Below are 22,082 nucleotides of genomic sequence, written 5' to 3'. Positions count from 1 at the left end.
AAGTAATTTAATGTTAAAGTTCTCTAATTTAGCGAAAAGTTGGTGTTGCCATACACCTGAAATAAAAACGAAGTTCGTATGCAGGGATGTTCAGTGGAAGGTTCATTGTAAAACTGCAGTATTTTTTGCTATAATTTTAAGTTGAGAAATATTTTTGAAAATAAAAACATACAACTCATTTATACTTAAAAACAATGATATTAAGCGTATCACAAAAAATAATAAAGTAATTAGATTAACACAGTATTTTTGCGTAGAACTCCTTATCGGTCGCGATTCAAAAAAATAACTCTCATCAGTCCAACTCCGACTACGCAATCCACAGTATTTTTGCATAGAACTCCTTTCCATGTTAATACCATTAAACCCAAAATTAAAACATCATATGCGTGTATGTAGTAAAGAGGCCCAATAACCCCCATCCCCATCATTAACACTAAACTTAAATACTTAATTTTTGTTCATGGTTTTGTTTCATTTGCAGGCATCCGGCTACACCATACTGTTGTCATTCCAATCTTCTTCTTATTCGCGTTTAAAATTGGATAGTGACTGTATGGACAATGCATTTGCATTTAATTTTAATGGAAATAATTCGAATATTAGGATGAAAATAAGTAAAAACCCGCGTGTGAGTGTATATTTGGTGAATTTTAGTGAAGTGTTAAAAAATATATAGTGTAATGTGGCAAATTATAATGAAGTTCCAAAGAGCATTTTGAAGGCAAATAATTATGAAACTATTACTTCCCGAATAATTTGGAGTTATAAAGAGTGTTCCTTAACACCTCACTAACATTTCCACCAAGTTTCATTAATAAAGACATAATAGTTTGCCAAAAATTGCCCAATATACATTATTCTAAATTCCAGCCCCAAATGTCAATCATATCCAGTGTTTTCTGTACTTTTCTACAGATGTTCATAAGCAAAGGGCCCATTATCAAACAGGCAACGTCGTCCGCATATGCTTGTGTGTAGACTCCAGCACCATTTAATGTGGTGAGTAGAGAATCGATCACCACTAACCAGAGCAATGGAGACAGCACACCACCTCGGGGCAGCCTTTATTAACCCCGGACGACACCAGCAGATCCTCCTCCACCCGCACCGTGACGATTCTTTGGGCTAGCATTGAACGAATCCAATTCACCAGGCTAGTTGTTTGATCATTCTGAGAAAGGTGAAAGTTCTTACTGAAATTTTCTTGCTGAATATTTCAAAGTATGCGTATTAAGGCATGATGCGAAATTGGCTGAGTATTGTTAGAAGTCGCAACGTGTTTTAACTTGCTGAAGTAAAGAAAAAACGAAGTTCACTGGTTGATCATCTTTAAAATGTAGTTGGCACTCACAATAACCTTAAATGCTGATTTCCGTCTATGAATCCTAAGTCTATGTTATCACACTTGTTCTTTCGCCAGTTTTTAATGACTTCATATAAAAACTTGGGACCATCAAACCATATTTACTGACCCAGTCTGTTCGCAGTTCACCATCTAGATACTACAGGGCCCGGCACTTGGAGTATAACCAAATAAAAAGGCCTTTAATTTAGTTCGGAAAATTACTTTTATTCAATTCAAAGTAAAAAAATCAATTTACTTTTGCTCAATATGACCACCTTTTGCTTTGACTATGGCCTTGAGATGGTCCAGAAACGAATCGCAAGCTGCCCGAATGTGACTTGCGGGCATTTTGGCCCACTCGCGGACAATGGCTTTTTTCAGCGCTTCGAGACTTGTGAATCTTTTAGTTCGGACCATGCTCTCCAAAACGGCCCAAAGAAAATAGTCCATCGGATTCGCGTCTGGTGAATTTAAGAGCCATTATGTGGACGTTATTAAGTTCGGAACGTTGTTTTTTAGCCACTCGAGTTTTTCGAGACGGTGCCGAATCCTGTTGAAACACCCATAGTCTGCCATCGAAATGTTTGTCTGCCCACGGCTTCAAAGCAACCTCCATAATACTTTTCCGAAAATATTTCGCATTTATCTTGATGTCAGGCTCGATGAAAACGATTGGAGAGAGTCCATCTGTGGTTACAGCGACCCAAACCATTACCTGTGGCGGGTGCTGCCTCCTGGTGGCCAATCGATGACTCATATTCTCGTATGAACGATCGGTCAAATAAACCCTATCGTTTTGGGAGTTTACGAATTGCTCAATTTGAAAAATTTTCTCGTTAGAAAACACAATGTTCGGAAATTGACCGCTTGTGGCCAAGCGAAGCTAGTCCTTCGATCTCTCAAGTCTGACTTGTTCCTGCTTTAGTATGAGATCACGCGCCTTTTGGATCTTATAAGGCTTGACCTTGAGATAATTTTTCCGTAGACGGCGGATGCTACGGTCAGATATATTCAGTTCTTTCACCATTTGATTGGCGCTTCGTTCGATGCAACCAGTATCAGAGAGTATTGGTGCGATAAACAAAAACTTTATTTACCTTAAGGTGCTCGAGCGCACGAACAATTGCTGATTGTGATTTCCCAGCCAAATATAATGCAATCACACTACTACGTTTGAAATCCATAACTGATTTTCTTTTTTCACGTTTACTCTCGGCAAAATGCTTCTGCGCGCTTGTAAACAATAATCTGGACTGTCATTTAGCCAACTAACGCGAGCGGTCTGAAGTTGGTTACAATGCGAGTGCCGGACCCTGTATGTCCGCTGAGTTGTTTTGTGTGAAACTGCGCCCAATAGCTAAGTATGGAGCAGATTTCATTCCATTAGTTAGCGTATTAAGTTGATGGGCCCGAATCTCCTCAGTGGGTTAGCTCCTCCACAAAATGTATTGGTTCGGATTTGGATTTCCCACAATATTCATGTATCCAAAAATCTCGTATTCGTCCATGAATTCAAGAGAGGTTACTTTTCCAAAAAACGTTCTTGTGCATGAAACCGTTTAAAAGTGGTTGCGTCTTGATGTTCTTCTACAAATGGAGGGACCTACAGTTTTAAGCCGACTCCGAACGGCAAATATTTTTTATGAGGAGCTTTTCACTGTAAAAACGATTTTCTCCAAATTCTTGGCAACCAGAGATTCATTAGCTGTAAGTAGACATCAATATTTCTTGTAATATGGTAAAGTTAGGTCCTATTTTGCTTCGACCAACGGAAAGTAGGGCAAAGAATGTTTCAGTACCTAACAGCAAATCGAAATTTCTCGGCAGCTGAAATTCCTCATCTTCCAATGTAGTGCTCCTGAGATACAAATTAATAGCGTATTTATAAAAAAATTGAGATAACTGTACCTCCACCACTACTTTAATATCGATGAAACAACTTTAATAAATCTAAAATTACGTTTTGTGAGATGTTATGTTTTGTCAGTTTTGTTGTACGGCATGAAAACATGAATGAATCGCAAAGAAGCATTGGAGATGTGAATACCATAAAAACTACTTAAAATTTCATGGACCGACCGTGTTTTCAACTCTGAAGAACTTCGAAGAGTAAATAGCGATATAGAGTTTAATGCACCGTAAACGCAGAAAAACAGCATAAATGGGTCATATATGCCGGCATTATAAATATAATCATCTGCAACGTATATTGCAAGGAAAGATTAAAGGAAGACGGAAGAGAAAAATTATACTGGTTGCGAAATATACGTCAGTGGATCGGAGTCCAAAATATCAGCCATCTTTTGGAGTTAGCCCGAAATAGAGAAATTTTTTCAAATATTTTTAAAAATCCATGAATATGTATTTATACGTTTTTTATATAATTAATTATAATTTAATTATTATTGTATTCATTTTGTTTTTTATGCATTGAATTTTATACATTATATTTTATGCATGATAGCTTACATAACAAGAAGGGAAGCTCGAAAGCAATAACTCTTGCGTTGACTTTTTTCCTATACACTAAACATATTTTGAAAAATTTGTTTACTGAAATATTTTTGCATTTGAAAAAAGGTAAATGTATAAGCCACCCGGGTACCCCTATACAGAAAATACGAAATTCATTTATTATGTCTGGAAAATATCTTTATTTATACAAATAAAAAGAATATAAATATTGTTAGTAATTAATTGTAAAATATACCCTTTTAAATTGTTTATTGAATAAATATACTGTATATAATAATAATTATTACATTTTGCAATATGATTGTTACAAAAAAAAAAAAACATCGACATTGCACTATTTGCACAGTCAGTAATACGTGAAAAATTAATAAAAATAAAGAATAAAAGTAATAAATAGAAAATACATATAAATAATTAAATATTAATAATAAATCTTTAGGGTAATTCATTCATTAGCGTAATTCAATTCTTTACTGAGTGCTCATCACAAACGGGCTTCTCGCACTCGGCACGGTCCTTCCTTGTCTTTCTTCGCTTACGAATAGGCTGCTCCTTGCAAATGTAGCACTGCAAGCCTCGTTGCGTGGTTTCGCACGACCTGCTGGTTGGAAGCTCGCTCTTGAATAACCGGCATAGATAAATCTTCTGAAAGCTGGCACAAAAAGATTCTGCGTCGATTGCTTTTGTTGGAAAGTATATTATTAATTTCATAACAAATGACGTAAGCAGCAACACAAGCAATATCCAACATCTATATATATAAAAATGAAATGATGTTCGTTTGTCCGCATTTTTTTGGGCCGATACGAGGCCAATTTTATTCGTTCTTTTTTCATATTATAGGGATCCACTAGGGGAAGGTTTTTAGCAAAAAAAAATTTCTTTTAAATATTTTCTTCATATAAAAAAAAGAAAAAATCAAAATATTGTCCAAAACAAAACTTGCTCCATTGTTAGATTAAAGTAAGTTTCGAATCGACATTCATTTTATGTGTACAACTTTTTTTGAATTTTTTGTATTTGTATTGTGATACAGAAATGTATTGTATACAGAAATTTCAAATGATTCGAATGAAAATTTTTTTTTTTTTTTTTATTTCTTCCATAAAATATTACACCTGTCGTTAGACAATAAGTAATTTGATTTACAAAAAGATGGAATGAGAGTGATATTGAAGGGCCAATGCCCCCAAGCTCATTTAGAAGAAATATATACATATTATTTAAAAACAAGTGGTTAACAAACAATGATATATACGATTAGTTGACAATTGATTACAAGGATTTTGCAAGATCTGTTGGTGTTTGACGGTTAAGCCGACTTTGGGTAGATTTTTCTTTATTTGGTAGTCTTCTCATCATAGGATTTGTATGCGTTAATAGTCTATTTATGTGTCTTCTGCTAGCGCTTTGTATTGTTACATCAATAGTATCGATGTCAAGGTCGCGATGAATATCTGCGTTAGGTATGTACCAAGGTGCATTAGTTAAGGTCCTAAGTATTTATGAAAATAATGTTTCAATTCAATTGAACAATGCTTTCTTTGACCAATTCTATATGGAAATGAATGCGTTTGCAAACGATGTTTTCGGCTATGAACAAATGTTGGAATCGAATGAAAAAGGAAAGAAACGCGAAATGATAAAAAAAATTCTTGGAAAATTTAAAATGAATGGTGCTTCATTGGAAAAATTCAAAGGTAATAAGAACATACACAAGATAAAGTTAGAATTCGAATTTTTAGATTTATTTTGTTTATTTCTAATTTTTTTCAGAAGTACACCACACAACAACTCATTCCAACTCTGATTTTGAAATCCTGTTGGAATTGGTGATCGATAATTTTGTCACTATAATGGTCAATGGAAATTTGCGTGTATCAGACCCTGCATATTATTTACCATATCAACTTTTTATGGAACATATGGACCAAATGAACACAAAAAAATAATTTAGTTTTGTTTTGATTTTTTGCAACATTTTGGTTTTCAGTTAATACAACAAAAACAATACTGTTTTTTCGTGAACACAAAATTCTAAATTTATTACGTTGTTTGTTTAGAATTTTTTTAGAAAAAAAGTAAATTTTTTGGTTTTGAGGAAATTTGTTTATTGTTGCTATTTGTGAAAGCGTAGATATTTGTAAGTATTTGACTATAATCCTAAAAGTTAATGGAATACCACTATGACACATAGAAAACATTTTTTCAAAGGGGTGTTTTTCGAAAATTATAAAAAAAATTGTTTTAAAAAATTTTGAAGAAATAAAGTAAAATAAAAAAATTTCGAAAGCATGAAATTTTTTCAAAACCAAATTTTCCTCAAAAAGATAAAAGAAATTTCTTCGAAGAGGTGTTTTTCTAAAATTACAAAAAAAAAAATTTCAAAAATTTTAAACAAATAAAATAAAATAAAACTTTTTCAAGGGTATGAAATTTTGTCAAAACAAAATTTTCTGAAAACCAAACAAAATTTAAAAAAAAAATGGTGTTTTCAAAGCATTTCATATTCCACTATTAATAGAGAATACATTTTTTCGAGGGGGTGTTTTTCAAAGCGGACAAAAATCTTTTTTAACAAATCAATTTAAACTTTTACAAAAGTATGAAATTTTTTCAAGAACAAAATTTTCTCAAAAACGTTAAATTAAAAAAAAAATTGTTTTTTCAAAATATTTAATTTTCAGCAATTAACTGAGAAGAAATAAGAAATTGATATTAGCAACATTGCATTGGCACTCGCTTCTTCCGGAATTGCGGCTACATTACTGGAAGGCGGTCGCACAGCACATTCTGCATTAAAGTTGCCTTTGAATATGCAGGTAAATGAAACACCAACATGCAATATTTCGAAAACTTCTGGAATGGCAAAAGTTCTTAAAGTATGTAAGCTCATCGTATGGGACGAGTGTACTATGGCACACAAGAAATCATTAGAAGCACTTGATAGAACTTTGAAAGATCTACGAGGAAGCCAAACAGTCTTTGGAGGTGCCATGATTTTATTGGCTGGAGATTTCAGGCAAACATTACCTGTGATCCCAAAATCTACGGCTGCAGATGAGATCAATGCATGTTTAAAATCATCGTATTTATCGAGACATGTAAACACGCTTACACTTACCACAAACGTACGTGTTCAACTACAGAACGATCCGTCAGCAGCTGAATTTTCACACCAATTACTGAAAATGGGAAATGACCCAATGTCTGTCGATCCAACAGGAATGATTACATTGCCTAACAATTTCTGCACTTTTGCACAGTCTAAAGAGGCATTGATACAGAGTGTATTTCCAAACATAGTTCAACACTACAAAAACAATGATTGGCTCAGCGAAAGAGCAATTTTAGCTGGGAAAAATAAGGACGTAAATGATATAAATGTAGCTATTTTGGATCAAATACCTGGTGACATAGTTGCATATAAGTAAGTCAATGGCCACTATTTACTGATCAAGATGATGTCGTAAATTATGCAACTGAATTCTTAAACTCACTCGATTTGCCAGGCCTACCACCTCATAATTTACGATTAAAAATTGGAGCACCGATTATTATGCTGCGCAACATTAATGTGCCACGACTTTGCAACGGTACCAGACTTTGAAAGGGAAGTACAAAGAAGGAGAAGACGTTTTGATACCCAGAATTCCACTGATTCCAACGGATTTACCATTCGATTTCAAACGTTTGCAGTTCCCTATTCACCTTGCCTTCGCTATGACAATTAATAGGCGCAAGGGCAGTCTCTACAAATGTGCGGCATTAATTTAGGTAGCCCAATTTTTTCCCATGGACAATTGTATGCAGCTTGCTCACGAGTAGGCAAACCATCGTCATTATTCATTTACGCGAAAGATGGAAAAACCAAAAACGTTGTTTACCAAAAAGTGTTACAATAAAGTTCGAATGAAATTGTATCAAAGAATTTGCTTTGTTTCGTATTAATTTTATTCTCTTTCAGCAAATCATTGAATTTATCGCCTAGCGAAGTGGGCGAGGGTACGCTAGTATTGTATAAGAAAGCTAGCGGTCATCTGCAAGTTCGCCGTTGCGTAGAGTACCTAATGCACATTTGATCCATAGTATCAACGCCGGCTTTGGTTTTGTTGTAAATCAAAATCATTTTTGGTTTTTGATGTGCTAAATCAGAGGTCATAGCATCATAATGCATCGTACTAAGAAGGATCACGGCTTTGTTTTTCTATAGTATGTATGAACACATGGTAACTTATTCATGAAAGCCAAAAAAAGTTGATAAAAGTTCTCTACGACGGTTTCATTTCTGGAGGAATGTACTTTTTTTAAGGTGCCAACGATAGTAAGACTCCAAGAACGAAGACTTTTAGTCAGAGGTAACGTTGTAAAAATCTTTCCATGCTACTGTTTCGGCCAGATCCCTCTCCTTGATTCACCTCTCGAGTATTACCTTGCTTGCCTGTATAGAGATAAGCAGTACTTGCATCGCACACCCAAAATACTTTAAGAACGTACTAACCAGGCTTTGATGACATGTATTGGGTGAACTTCGTTCTTCCTCCATAAGGAAAAAAAAATCTTCATTATCTGACGCTACAGTATCACGAGAATTATGCGTTCTATTGAAGCTTGGAAACACCTCCTCGTCTTCACTGTCCGAAGGATCCGCCCTATCGTCATCGTCCTCGCCTAGTAGCTGTTTCAAATACGCATCTTTTTCAGCTTCACTCAATCTAAACAAAAAATTAATATATTGTTTTTAATATCTTATTTATATATATCCTTTATTCAAAAAATCCAATCTCGATAACTCTTCCATGGTTTTGCACTTATTGCAATTTTATTTGTTATTTTAGATAAAAAACTTCAAAAAGTATACACAAATTTCAGAAAATACGTCACACGACATAAAGTTACACAATTACATAAAATATTAACACACGCGTGCTCACGTACGCTAAAGTATACAAACTATCTTATAATACGTTCACATATGCATTAATCACCTATAAATCCGCCAAATTAATATAATAAGTAATGAGAGGAATAAACGTTTATGGACACACGCTTTTTTCTGTAATATGAATGCATAATTAATAATATTTAATAAGCCTTTAACTAAATTAATGTCTACAAATTTGATTTCTTTGCCGGCATCCATTTAATTTAGTTTTTGTTTTGATGTTTTCCTTCACATTCGTAATAATAATTACACAGTCCTGCGAGGGTGAGTTTCTAGAATGGCTGTACTTGTTTCTTGTAGTTTTTTATGCGCTGAAAACGAATCTGACCTTCAAAATGCTCCATCACGTCAGGATTTTTGGTAAATGAAGCCTAAAAGGTCAAAAAATGGCCATTTTAGCCATTTTTGATAATTTTTTTTGGGATAGAAAATTTTTTTTTCAATTTTCGACGAAAAGGTCGCATAGTACAACTCCTTAGCTTTAAAACCCATTTTTTAAAATTATTGTACGATTTTTAAAAAAAAAGTTATGACATTTTGAAATTAACAGTTTCAGTTACGCCAATAGACGTTATACCCAACGATTCTTTAGACAGTTCTTGGGAAAAATATTTTCCAAAAAATCTTGTTTCTACCTTATTGGCTTGAAATTTTTTAATCGGGGGTTTTTGGGATCGCTGATTACGAATCTGAAGTCGGATTTTAAAAATTCAAAATGGCGAATCCAATATGGCGGACAAATTTTACAAAAAATGATCGGATTTCCTTGAAACTCGTTACTCGGGGGTTTTCGGGGTCGCTGATTACGAATCTGAAGTCGGATTTTCAAAATTCAAAATGGCGAATCCAATATGGCAGACAAAAATTAAAAACTCCTTGTATTCGTTTGAAATTTGTTACTCGGGGGTTTTGGGGGTCGCTGATTGCGAATCTAAACTCAAATTTTCAAAATTCAAAATGGCAAAATGACGTATTTTATTAGAAATTGTCGGAATACCTTGAAAATCGTAACTCGGGGGTTTTTGTGGTCACTTATACAAAATCTATTGTCAGTTTTTAAAAATTCAAAATTTCCGTTCCAAAATGGCCTACATTGCTCTGATCTATACCTGCTGTCCCACTGGCACAGAAAACAGGGATATTTTGTGTATCCCGACTGTTGACCTAAGATCATTGATATTATTTTTAAATCACCGCAAATGACCCACTTATGCTCATCATATTTTACATAAGTAAGTAGTGTTGCGATATTGTCGTAGGTTTCTTTCATTTGAACAGAGTGAGCAATGGGTATAGAAGCATACTTACTCCCATTATGCAATAAGACTGCCTTTAAACTTCTTTTCGATGAATCTATAAATAAGCGCCAATCATTAGCATCATAGTTTTCGACTCCCAAACATTGTTACAGAATACTAAAGACTCATGTTGTGAAAAGAAGTCTAGAAATTCTTTTTCTCTATTTCTATACCAATAGAATGTAGTATCTTCCGCAAGTAAATTTTTTTCTTTTAGTCTTGATCCAAGGAGTTCAGCATTGTCTTTTGTAAGATTAAGGTCTCTAACGAGGTCATTTAAGTCACTCTGGGTGAAAAGTTGTGGTTCAGATCTGAATTCTTTATCAGAATAATCGACGTCAACACCAGTTTCATCAATACAATCATCTTCACTTAGCTCCATGGCATTTTTAGAAAAAGAAGGTGGCAATGGTGCAGGGATATTTTCATCTTCATAAAACACAGGTTTTGAAACAGAAGTGACAACAGGATAGGAAATATTATTTTTATTTTTTGCATTAAATCCGCCAACTTTGCACAAGCAAAAATAGCAATCGTCATGCGACTGAAGTTCTCGCCAAATCATAGGAATATGAAATGGGATTTTCTTTCCATTTTTAGACCATGAGTTTAAAGTACAAGTGCAACTAATACAAACTGAATTAGGAACCCATGTTTTATCAAGATTCCTCATCTCCATTTTAAAGTAGCCCTGGTAATTTATTTTAGTAGATTCATTAATTTTTCGTCTCTGTTTTTCTGGAAGGTACCTCCCGCATATGTAACAAAATTTATCAGGAGAATTAATACAAATTCGTTTCGACATCGGATAAAGATGTATATTTTAAAACAATTGTGCAGAAAAGTATTCGAAAATGCAGATTTATGATAACAGTATTGATAACAATCGTCACACTGTCTCATTCGAGAAGAAGTGGATTCGCGTTGAACACAGTCAAATGAAATTAGAAACAAATGACAAACGCTTGTTCCAAATCTTCATTCGACAAACTAAATTTACAAATTTATATCAAAGTATCCATATACTGAGACGTATACTGTTAAATTAAAATATTAATTAATATTAAACAAGAACGTGTTGTACTAAAACAAAAGGTAAACGCTGTTTAATCCCTTTACAGTGTTTGACCTCTATAAAGACAAAACAAAATCGTGCCTTTAATGTATTTGACCGCTATAGTAGCACGACGGTTTTTGATGACTGCGGCTTCCCGAGAGTTGCGATGTGTGTTGAGCGATGGCTGGCATCGGAATGACCAATTGACCAATGGAAACAGCGTCGAACTGAAGCTCGCTAGATGCATGATGGTGGGGAGTGCTGAGTCGCGGGACTCAGCTGCGCGCTGATTGGCTCACGTTTGGCACGTGCACTACTATATATAATATATCGGTCGATTCATCGACGTGAAATCCCCACTTGATGCTATTAATAGACTTTTCGGAATTCCGAACGGTAAACAGTAACGAATTTTTGTTGTATTTGAAATAAAATGTATACCGATAAAATATAAAAAATATCCGGTATATCAAAAAATTGCGGTCAAAAATTCAAAATTTAACTAATCTGTCTGAAAATGTGCGCACTGGTGTTTTTGGGGTCCCTGAATCAGACTTCAGCGAATAAAACCGCCCCAGTAAACATTTTCATCCAGATCAGTTAAATTTTAAATCTTTTTTCTAGCCATTTTAATTTTTGAAAATCCGACTTCAGATTCGTAATCAGCGACCCCAAAAACCCCCGATTAAAAAATTTCAAGCCAATAAGGTAGAAACAAGATTTTTTGGAAAATATTTTTCCCAAGAACTGTCTAAAGAATCGTTGGGTATAACGTCTATTGGCGTAACTGAAACTGTTAATTTCAAAATGTCATAACTTTTTTTTTTTAAATCGTACAATAATTTTAAAAAATGGGTTTTAAAGCTAAAGAGTTGTACTATGCGACCTTTTCGTCGAAAATTGAAAAAAAAAATTTTCTATCCCAAAAAAAATTATCAAAAATGGCTAAAATGGCCATTTTTTGACCTTTTAGGCTTCATTTACCAAAAATCCTGACGCGATGGAGCATTTTGAAGGCCAGACTCGTTTTCAGCGCATAAAAAACTAATATACAAGAAACAAGTACAACCATTCTAGAAACTGAAAAAAGTTAAATTTCGCAGGCCTGTGTTATTGATACAATATTTTCTTTAATATAATCGATCAACAATCTTCTATATATTGTATAATAATATTTCTTTTGGTTTTAACGGTGTTTGGCAATTCATTGAATAGGTTTAATCCTTTATAATATAGAGTGTTTTGTGACCTACTAGTTCTGTACATATTAATTCTAAAATCCAAGTTATTTCTTAAATTATATTTACAACAATACTCAAAATGTGGCTTAATCATGACATTATATAATCTCAATGCGAAATAGCTTTCAAAATTCACATCTCTATCTATAACTATCCCTAGGCACTTAATTTCACGAACGTTTTCTATTCTATATATCTATAATTACATATTCATATAACTTTCCATTTAATAATGATAGCCTTAGTTTTGCTAACGTTAAGTTCTAATTTATACATTTCTAAATACTTATCTATGTTTTAAATTAGAGTTTATTCTTTCAATGCATTCATTGGTTTAACTACCAGTTGTATACAATAGAGTGTCATCAGCAAACTGGTAGATCTCGACTCCACGTAATCCTTCCCATATCATTGATGTATATGAGGAATAGAAGTGTTCCCAGCACCGCTTCTTGAGGTACTCCCAACACAATGGGTTTCTGGCCAGAGATATGTACAACCCGATATCCTTGTGCACTGCCTTCTGTTGCTTAAGTAGCTTTCTTACAATTTTCGTTCAACTCCGCGTATTCCGTATTTTGTCATATTTTTATTAGAATACTGCGGTCGATTATTTCGAATGCTCTCTTAAAGTCTAGAAAGACTGCCGCTATACATTTGCGTTCAACTATTTCTGTTTTCCCTCTCGTGAACACTAAATTCAGCGCTGACTCACAGCTATGGTGTTGTTTTAATCCAGATTGATTTTTTGATAGTAATCGGTTATTCTCCAAATGCGCTTCCAATTGTTTATGTACAACCTTCTCAAGAATTTTATTTCCAGTCATCAGCATGTTATTTGGACGAAATTCCCCTGGGTTATCTGTGTTTTTAATTTTTCTATGGGCATAACTGTGAGACTTTCCACTTATCGGGGAATTTTCCGGTTTTCAGCGAATGGTTTATGATATTTAGGAAGATTGGGCCACTTAGATGAAATGCACGCAATATCATTTTCGTAGATATCAAAGTACATATATTGAAGTATTTTTTGTTGTTCATAATTTTAATCACCCTTTCTAATTCGTGTAAGTTTAATGGCGTGAATTGGAACTGTTGTTAATTTCTTCTACACTATTTATAAAAAATACATTAATTTTTTTTTGCTATTTCGCGCTTTTTGTTAGAACTTCGCCATTAATTGACATTTTGGATAACTCGCTCTTTCCTTTGTTTAGAACTGGATGTTTAATAGTTCTCCACTTTATCCTATGGTCTCGCACTACTTTAATTTGTTTTTGTATGAAATTGTTTGGAGAAAGTTGCAGTTCGTAGACGCAAAGATTTCTGTATTGCTTATATTTTTGCCAGTCACTACGTTTTCGGCCCCATTTCGCAGTTTCATGGAATTGAATTTTTGTATCTTTCACACTACTCAGATAGATAGCTACTAAGCCATCCGTCAAAGATTCTATAATCCCAGATTACCTTAGTTTTGGTCATCGTTTGAATTGAGTTTTTAAGCAGGTTACTACAATTTTAGGCCCTTTCATTGAGGGTGTGGTGTGAGCCGATTTCAGGTAAACCTGAAGCAAGAAACGTACATCTACCTAAGCAAAGAATGTTCAACATCGAAAAGCTGCAATCACAACATACAGCCAGAAGATTCGCCACTCGACTCTCACTCCTGCTCTCAGAGAGTACTGCCCAGAAAACCGGTATGCACGACAATGGAGCAACACATATCGTTTTCTACGTACCGCCGGATCGGACTAAATCGGATTCCGGCGAGCCCGAAGAAACAGTTGCTACGGCGAGGAATGTCATGCTGCCGCAGAAAGCCAAGATGCTGCCTACAGAGCCACGCTACGATCGGGCGCAGAAACGAGAGCCCGACCATGACGAGGTGAGAATAGCGATAACGCGGCTAAAGAACAATAAAGCCGCGTGCGCCGACGGACTGCCGACTCAGCTATTCAAACATGGCGGCGAGGAGCTGGTAAGGTGCTTGCATCAGCTTCTATGCAACAACTGGTCGGATAAAAGCATGTCTGCCCATTGGAATTTAAGTGTGCTCTACCTAATCCATAAGAAGGGTGAATTATCACGGGAATAGTCTTCTAAATATCGCCGATAAGGTTCTAGCGAGCGTATTGTGTGAAAGGCTGAAGCCCACCGTCAATCAACTGACTGGACCTTATCAGTGTGGCTTTAGACCTGGAAAGTCTACCATGGACCAAATATTCGCAATACGCCAAATCCACCATCTTTTCGTCGATTTCAAAACTACATTCGACAGTTCGAAAAGGATTTACCTGTATGCCGCGATGTGTGAAGTTGGTATCCCCGCAAAACTAATACGGCTATGCAAGATGATGTTACTCAATACGAGCAGCGTCGCCAGAATTGGGAAGGACCTCTCTGAGCCGTTTGATGCCAAGCGACGTTTCAGACAGGGTGACTCGCTGTCGAGTGACTTCTTTAACCTGATGTTGGAAAGGATCGAACGAGCAGCAGAACTTAATCGCTCAGGAACAATTTTTTATAAGAGCGTACCATTGTTGGCGTATGCCGATGATATTGACCTCATCGGCATTATCAACCGCACTGTTAGTTCTGCCTTCTCCAAACTGGATAAAGAGGCAAAGCGAATAGGTCCGGTGGTGAAAGAGGACAAAAAAAAGTACCTCCTGCCTTCAAATAAACAGTCGGCGCACTCACGTATCGGCACCCACGTCAACCATTGTAAATCTAGATAATGGAACGCCACAAGAGTCACCACTCTCCGCGCTTGTTTGTATAATACCGTTCGATGAGATTGCCAAACTGTCAGCGAATTATACCACTATAGAATGTTAGCTCTACGCCGACGATGTTACCTGTTTTTCGAAAAACCTGGTCTTCTTTCAGTCTCGCATATTTTCGAAAGCGTTCTCCGAGACAATTTGACAGGGTCCTCAACCTCAGACACATCGATTTCTTCCGAAAAATCTAATACTTTGCACATTTGCCAAAAAATTTAGTTGCTCTGGGCTGCCTACACAATTTATTGGCCATTCCATAATGCCAGTGAAAGAAGTCACAGGTGTATTTATAGATTCTAAGTATAAGTTTAACCATTGGAAATACATAAAAGATTGTATTATGACACGATTAATATAATTAAGTATCTTTCTTTTATATCATTTTCGGCTTCTACTTTTAATTCGTCTTATGTACATATCTGAATACATTTTACATACATGAAATTTTATTGAAATGTGTGTGGTGGTTTATGTTTGTAAATTTGTATATATGTAAGTATTTCATGGTTAAAAGGCGAAGGTAAGGGAATTGAATTTGAGTTTGAAATATTTGGCAAACATACTTAACTATTTTTAGGCAATAAAAACTTAAAGGTTATCTGTTTTAGCTTTATTCTTATATTAAAATGCTATATTTTATGAATTTATTTATACATTTTCGTGTTCATTACATTATTATTATTATTATATAACTTTTGTATATCAAATTTGAATAATTCCATTTAAATATTTTCGATTTTTTAGCATATTTATGTATTTTATGCTGATTGTGCTTATTTTTTTTATATGTATTTGTATACGGGTGATATAAGGCTACTGGGCAACCGCACACTATATATTAACCTCAATGGCGGTATGGAAACTAAAAATGCCTAATTGTTTAAAAAATGTTATAAAAAATTAACATTTTTCAGCGCTCTCACGAAAAAAGAGTTTCGCATCTAGTCACCTATGGCTAAAACGCAACCTCCATGGACGTTACGTAATGCTGAAAGCAGTGAACACCGTAAACGCAATGCCGAGTCAGCTGTTTCGATCAAACTAATGAGAACCCCATGTAAATAAAAAAAATCCTTCTTTCCGTATCGTAGTACCATAGATTTTATTTCACGATTTTTAAAAAATCCCGTAATACCGACTCTGCTGATTGCTCTCTCACCACATAGTGTTTCCAAGCGGTACATTTCGAAATCATTTACAAAATAAGCTTAGAAAAACGATAATTTTCGTTAAAATAGCTTAAAAATACTGTTGCATAATGTTAATTATAGATAAATGAACTATTTGCATTTGCTGGTTTTTGGTTTTGGTTTATTAAACAATGAAAAATTGCAACTGATAACGCGGATGTGTGAAAAAGTGTGTAAGCAAAAATATCAATGGCAACATTGTGTAGATACAACCAAACACATACACACACAAACCGATGTATTGTGTAAATATGTAATTAAAAGAAGGCAGTTGTTCTCGGGGGTGAGTTTTTGTGCACAGTAAGGGACTGCGCCAAGCGACTGCGAACGGTGTTCACTGTTTTCAGCATCATAGATGACATTAGAGCTGGGCGGAATATCGATGTTATATCGATGTATCGATGTTTCAATTTGAAAATGAAACATCGATGTTCGTAAACCGATGTTCGATGTTTTCGCAAATTTTGTACCATCACTTAGTAATTGCACGTGGAACGAAAGTGGTAAGTAAGAAACTTTTATGCATTAAAAAACTTTTCTACATTAAAAAAACTGATTAAGTATACCATTTTAATATGAAAATTATTAAATTTTAGGCTTTTGGTGTTGGCAGGCAGTGATTGAAATGGAGCGGTTTGTAGAAAGTTCTAGTGGCAAAGGTAAGATTATCGTTTTATGTATGTAGCTGAGTGCGTATTGTTAATACAAAATATCTACACCTAGACGTCGCTTTGAGTCGTACTTTTTGGGAACGTATACCCAACGCAAAGTGATGACTAGGTGTATAAGAGTACTTGTACATACATACATATATATAATACTACAAATTATTTTTTGTTTTTTTTTTTTGCAGTTTCAAAGACGAGCTCAAAGGAGGTGGAAGAAGAAAACCCAGCAAAAAGAACAAGGTACGGTCAGTCAGCTGTATGGCAATTTTTTAACAAATCAAAGGATGGCAGTTCAGCTAAATGCATTCAGTGTGGAAAAACATATATAACATGTGGCAATACCACTAATTTGGCTGGACACCTGAAACGGATGCATGCAGGATTAACTGTTAGCGAGCTTCCGAAATCTTCAGGGTCTATTTTGTCCTTCATTGAAAAAAAATACGAAGCATCTTCCGCTAGGAAAAAGAGTCTTGATAGCTCACTAATGCACTATATATGCTCCGACATGCGACCGTTCTCAGTTGTTGAAAACAAAGGATTTCGTAATTTTGTCAGTACATTGGATCCTCGCTACGAGCTGCCTTCTCGTAACAAATTGAGAAACACATGCATGCAAGACTTTTACACAAATATGAAAGACAAATTACACTGTATTCTGGACCGAGTGGACTATTGCGCTATAACAACAGATTGCTGGACGTCACGGGCTAACGAAAGTTATATGACAGTCACTTGCCATTTCATCAATGACAACTTTGAGCTAAAAGCAGCTGTTTTGTCAACCAAAAATCTCATTGACGAAACCAACCACACGTCGCAAAATATTGCAAATTCTTTGCGCGAAGTCCTTGTGGAATGGCAAGTTATTGACAAAGTCAGCCCAATTGTTACAGACAACGCGAGGAACGTTGTAAAAGCATGTGAGATTCTACAAAAGCGAAACGTGCCTTGCTTTGCTCATTGCATTAATTTAATTGTCCAAAGCTGTTTTTCCCTTGAAAATATTAAGACAATTATGGGAAAGTGCAAAAGCATAGTTTCGTTTTTCAAGAGCAGCTCAATAGCGTATGCAAAATTTAAGCAAGCCCAGGAACCAATGAAGCCATATAGTCTAAAACAGGAGTGCCCTACAAGGTGGAATAGTGCTTTCTACATGATTGAGCGCATTTTGGCCACAAAGTCAGCTATTGCTAAAGTCCTGTTAGATACTCCGAAAGCAATACTACCTCTATCAGTTGATGAGCTATCTGTTCTGGAAGATTTAAAGCAGGTTCTTTCACTATTCGAGGATGCGACGGTACAAACATCATCCAGCTCTAATGTAACAGTTTCGCTAATTATACCATTGGTTAGCGGACTTTTGCATAATTTGAGTGAAATCAAAGATCGACTAGAAACTGATGATGGCCGTAACGTATGCAACTTGCTAATGGAAGGCATACGGCAAAGACTACTGCCATATGAAAAAAGAACTGTGACTCGTTTGTCGACATTACTGGATCCGCGTTTTAAAAAGGAGGGTTTTTTTTCAAATACAAACTCTATAGAAGCCGAAAAATTTTTAGAAAATGAACTTTCGCCACTTTACAAAGAAAATCACCCTCCAAATATATCTAGCCTGCCAACACCACTATGCGATAAAACTCCACTTCTTAATTTTTTGGAAAAAAACAAAACTCAAAAAATTCGTAATTCCCGAGTTGATTCGATTTTGACCCTTCGTCAATACTTCAACATGGAAAATATAAACTCTAGTTTAAACCCTTTAGACTACTGGAAGGTAATTCATGCTATATAAAATCTAGCATTATAATTAATACTAAACTTTTTTCAGATCTCGACTGATGAGCCATTGAAGATGAGCTCAAAAAAATATCTCTGCGTACCGGCTACGTCAACTGAAAGTGAGCGTATGTTCAGCAAAGCAGGTTTAATAGTGAGTGAAAAACGAAGTTCACTAAAGCCAAAAAATGTGGATATGCTGGTTTTCCTAAATAAAAATGAATGGATCTCAAACAACTGATAAGTTGAGTCATTATATTTTCATAATTTAATTTGTTTGAAAAACTCACAAAACTGTTATGTTAAGTTATCATTATATTTTGGATATTTCATTTGTTTTTAAAAGCTTTAAATAGTGTTAAGTTAAGTAATAATATTTTCGTAATCTAATTTGTTTTGAAAAAACCAAAATACTGTTAATTTAAGTTTGTTTGAAAAACATTATTTTGTTATTTTTTTATATATATGTTGAATAATGAAGTCAATATTAAATAAATGAAAAAAAAAAAATTCTTTTACTAACTTCGATGTTTAATCGATTAATCGATGTTTTCAAATAAAAAACATCGAAACATCGATGTGGACAAACATCGATCTTTTGCCAGCTCTAGATGACATAGATGACTAGATGTGAAACTCTTTTTCTCGTGAGAGCGCTGCAAAATGTGCATTTTTTATAACATTTTCCAATATTGCCACACCGGTAGAAACATGAATTGGGTATTTTTGAACCAAAGGTCTTGAATTTTTAGTTTCCACACCACCATAGAGGTTAGTATTTAGTGTGCGGTTGCCCAATAGCCTTATATCACTCGTAAACACCTACATATACTACAAATAAGCACAATCCGTATGAAATATGTACACAAATAAGCCAAAAATTTAAAAATTTATATGTAAATGAAATTATTTAAAACTGATATACATTAGTATATTAATTTAATAATAATAAAGTTATGAGCCCGAAAAACATAAGTAATAATTAAAAACATGACTTATTGCAATTTTTTTTATATAACACAGAAAGTGGGTAACAAAAAAAAATTCTCAAACAACGAACAGAATAAGTTAAAGTAGATTACCTCTAATTTTTGTAAAATATCTCAAACAAAAATTCAGTTCCCTTACCTACGCTTTTCAACCATAGAATATTTACGTATATACATATTTACATAAACCACCACACTGTTTTCAATAAAATTACATTATGTACATAAGACTTATTAAAAGTAGAAGTCGAAAAGGATATAACGAGCTTTGGATTCTACAAACTCACTTAAATTCAAATTATTACATTTCAATTGAATTAATTTTAAGACAAATAATTATAAACATTTCAACACGTCATTTCTCCATTAAGCAAAAACGAACTGTTTTCGTCTGTTATTTTTGGCTCGTTTCTTCTGGCAGTCTGCCATTTCGCCTATCAGCTGTTCAAAATCCCATAATGTGTGAGTGCTGCCAAGTTTTGAAACGTCCTCATGGGCGCGCTCTCTCTCAAAATGAATAAGTTTCACATCTAGTTATCTATGTTCAGCATAATAATCTATTTGCTATCAATACCATAGATAATAAGATGCGAAACTCTTTCATTTTGAGAGAGAGCGCGTCCATGAGCTCATTTCAAAACTTGGCAGCATTCACACATCATGGGATTTTGAACAGCTGATAGGCGAAATGGCGGGCTGACAGAAGAAACGCGCAAGAAATAACTGACGAAAACAGTTCGTTTTTGCTTATTGGAGGAATGATGCGATTGAAATTTCTATAATTATTTGTCTTAAAATGAATTTAATTGAAACATATTAATCAAAATTGAAGAGAGTTTGTAGAATTTTCCAAAGCCTTTTATATCCTTTTCAGCTTCTACTTTTAATTCATCTTGTGTACATATATGTACATATATATACATATGTATATAAATACATTTTACACACATGCATTTTATTGAAAACTGTATGTTGGTTTATGTTGTAAATTTGTACAAATGTAAGTATTTTATGGTTGAAAAGCGTAATTGAATTTAGCCATTTTTGATAATTTTTTTTGGGATAGAAATTTTTTTTTTTCAATTTTCGACGAAAAGGTCGCATAGTACAACTCTTTAGCTTTAAAACCCATTTTTTAAAATTATTGTACGATTTTTAAAAAAAAAGTTATGACATTTTGAAATGAACAGTTTCAGTTACGCCAATAGACGTTATACCCAACGATTCTTTAGACAGTTCTTGGGAAAAATATTTTCCAAAAAATCTTGTTTCTACCTTATTGGCTTGAAATTTTTTAATCGGGAGTTTTTGGGGTCGCTGATTACGAATCTGAAGTCGGATTTTCAAAAATTAAAATGGCTAGAAAAAAGATTTAAAATTTAACTGATCTGGATGAAAATGTTTACTGGGGCGGTTTTATTCGCTGAAGTCTGATTCAGGGACCCCAAAAACACCAGTGCGCACATTTTCAGACAGATTAGTTAAATTTTGAATTTTTGACCGCAATTTTTTGATATACCGGATATTTTTTATATTTTATCGGTATACATTTTATTTCAAATACAACAAAAATTCGTTACTGTTTACCGTTCGGAATTCCGAAAAGTCTATTAATAGCATCAAGTAGGGATTTCACGTCGATGAATCGATCGATATATTATATATAGTAGTGCACGTGCCAAACGTGAGCCAATCAGCGCGCAGCTGAGTTCCGCGACTCAGCACTCCCCACCATCATGCATCTAGCGAGCTTCAGTTCGACGCTGTTTCCATTGGTCAATTGGTCATTCCGATGCCAGCCATCGCTCAACACACATCGCAACTCTCGGGAAGCCGCAGTCATCAAAAACCGTCGTGCTACTATAGCGGTCAAATACATTAAAGGCACGATTTTGTTTTGTCTTTATAGAGGTCAAACACTGTAAAGGGATTAAACAGCGTTTACCTTTTGTTTTAGTACAACACGTTCTTGTTTAATATTAATTAATATTTTAATTTAACAGTATACGTCTCAGTATATGGATACTTTGATATAAATTTGTAAATTTAGTTTGTCGAATGAAGATTTGGAACAAGCGTTTGTCATTTGTTTCTAATTTCATTTGACTGTGTTCAACGCGAATCCACTTCTTCTCGAATGAGACAGTGTGACGATTGTTATCAATACTGTTATCATAAATCTGCATTTTCGAATACTTTTCTGCACAATTGTTTTAAAATATACATCTTTATCCTTTTTTGTTTTACGTGAAAAAGATGTCGAAACGAATTTGTATTAATTCTCCTGATAAATTTTGTTACAT

The 22,082-nt window shown here is 34.5% G+C and overlaps 1 protein-coding gene across 1 annotated transcript; it reads left to right on the top strand.

Moving 5' to 3' along the window:
* Positions 1-16,727: 16,727 nt before the first annotated feature.
* Positions 16,728-19,210, top strand: LOC128869529 (E3 SUMO-protein ligase ZBED1-like). Its single transcript, XM_054112093.1, has 4 exons — positions 16,728-16,840; positions 16,934-16,996; positions 17,191-18,788; positions 18,843-19,210. Exons 1-4 carry the CDS (start codon positions 16,780-16,782, stop codon positions 19,029-19,031), a joined length of 1,911 nt encoding a protein of 636 aa, XP_053968068.1. The 5' UTR covers positions 16,728-16,779; the 3' UTR covers positions 19,032-19,210.
* The last annotated feature ends 2,872 nt before the right edge of the window (positions 19,211-22,082 follow it).

The sequence above is a fragment of the Anastrepha ludens genome, chromosome X (assembly GCF_028408465.1).
Source record: "Anastrepha ludens isolate Willacy chromosome X, idAnaLude1.1, whole genome shotgun sequence".
NCBI classification, from domain to species: domain Eukaryota; kingdom Metazoa; phylum Arthropoda; class Insecta; order Diptera; family Tephritidae; genus Anastrepha; species Anastrepha ludens.
The sequence above is the reverse complement of the archived record's forward strand: the minus strand, read 5'-3'. Positions and strand labels throughout refer to the sequence as shown.

Coding starts and splice junctions, on each gene's coding strand:
- LOC128869529 (XM_054112093.1), top strand. CDS start 16,780: ATGTTCGATGTTTTCGCAAATTTTGTACCATCACTTAGTAATTGCACG. Junction 16,841..16,933: donor TTGCACGTGGAACGAAAGTG/GTAAGTAAGAAA, acceptor ATTAAATTTTAG/GCTTTTGGTGTTGGCAGGCA. Junction 16,997..17,190: donor AGAAAGTTCTAGTGGCAAAG/GTAAGATTATCG, acceptor TTTTTTTTGCAG/TTTCAAAGACGAGCTCAAAG.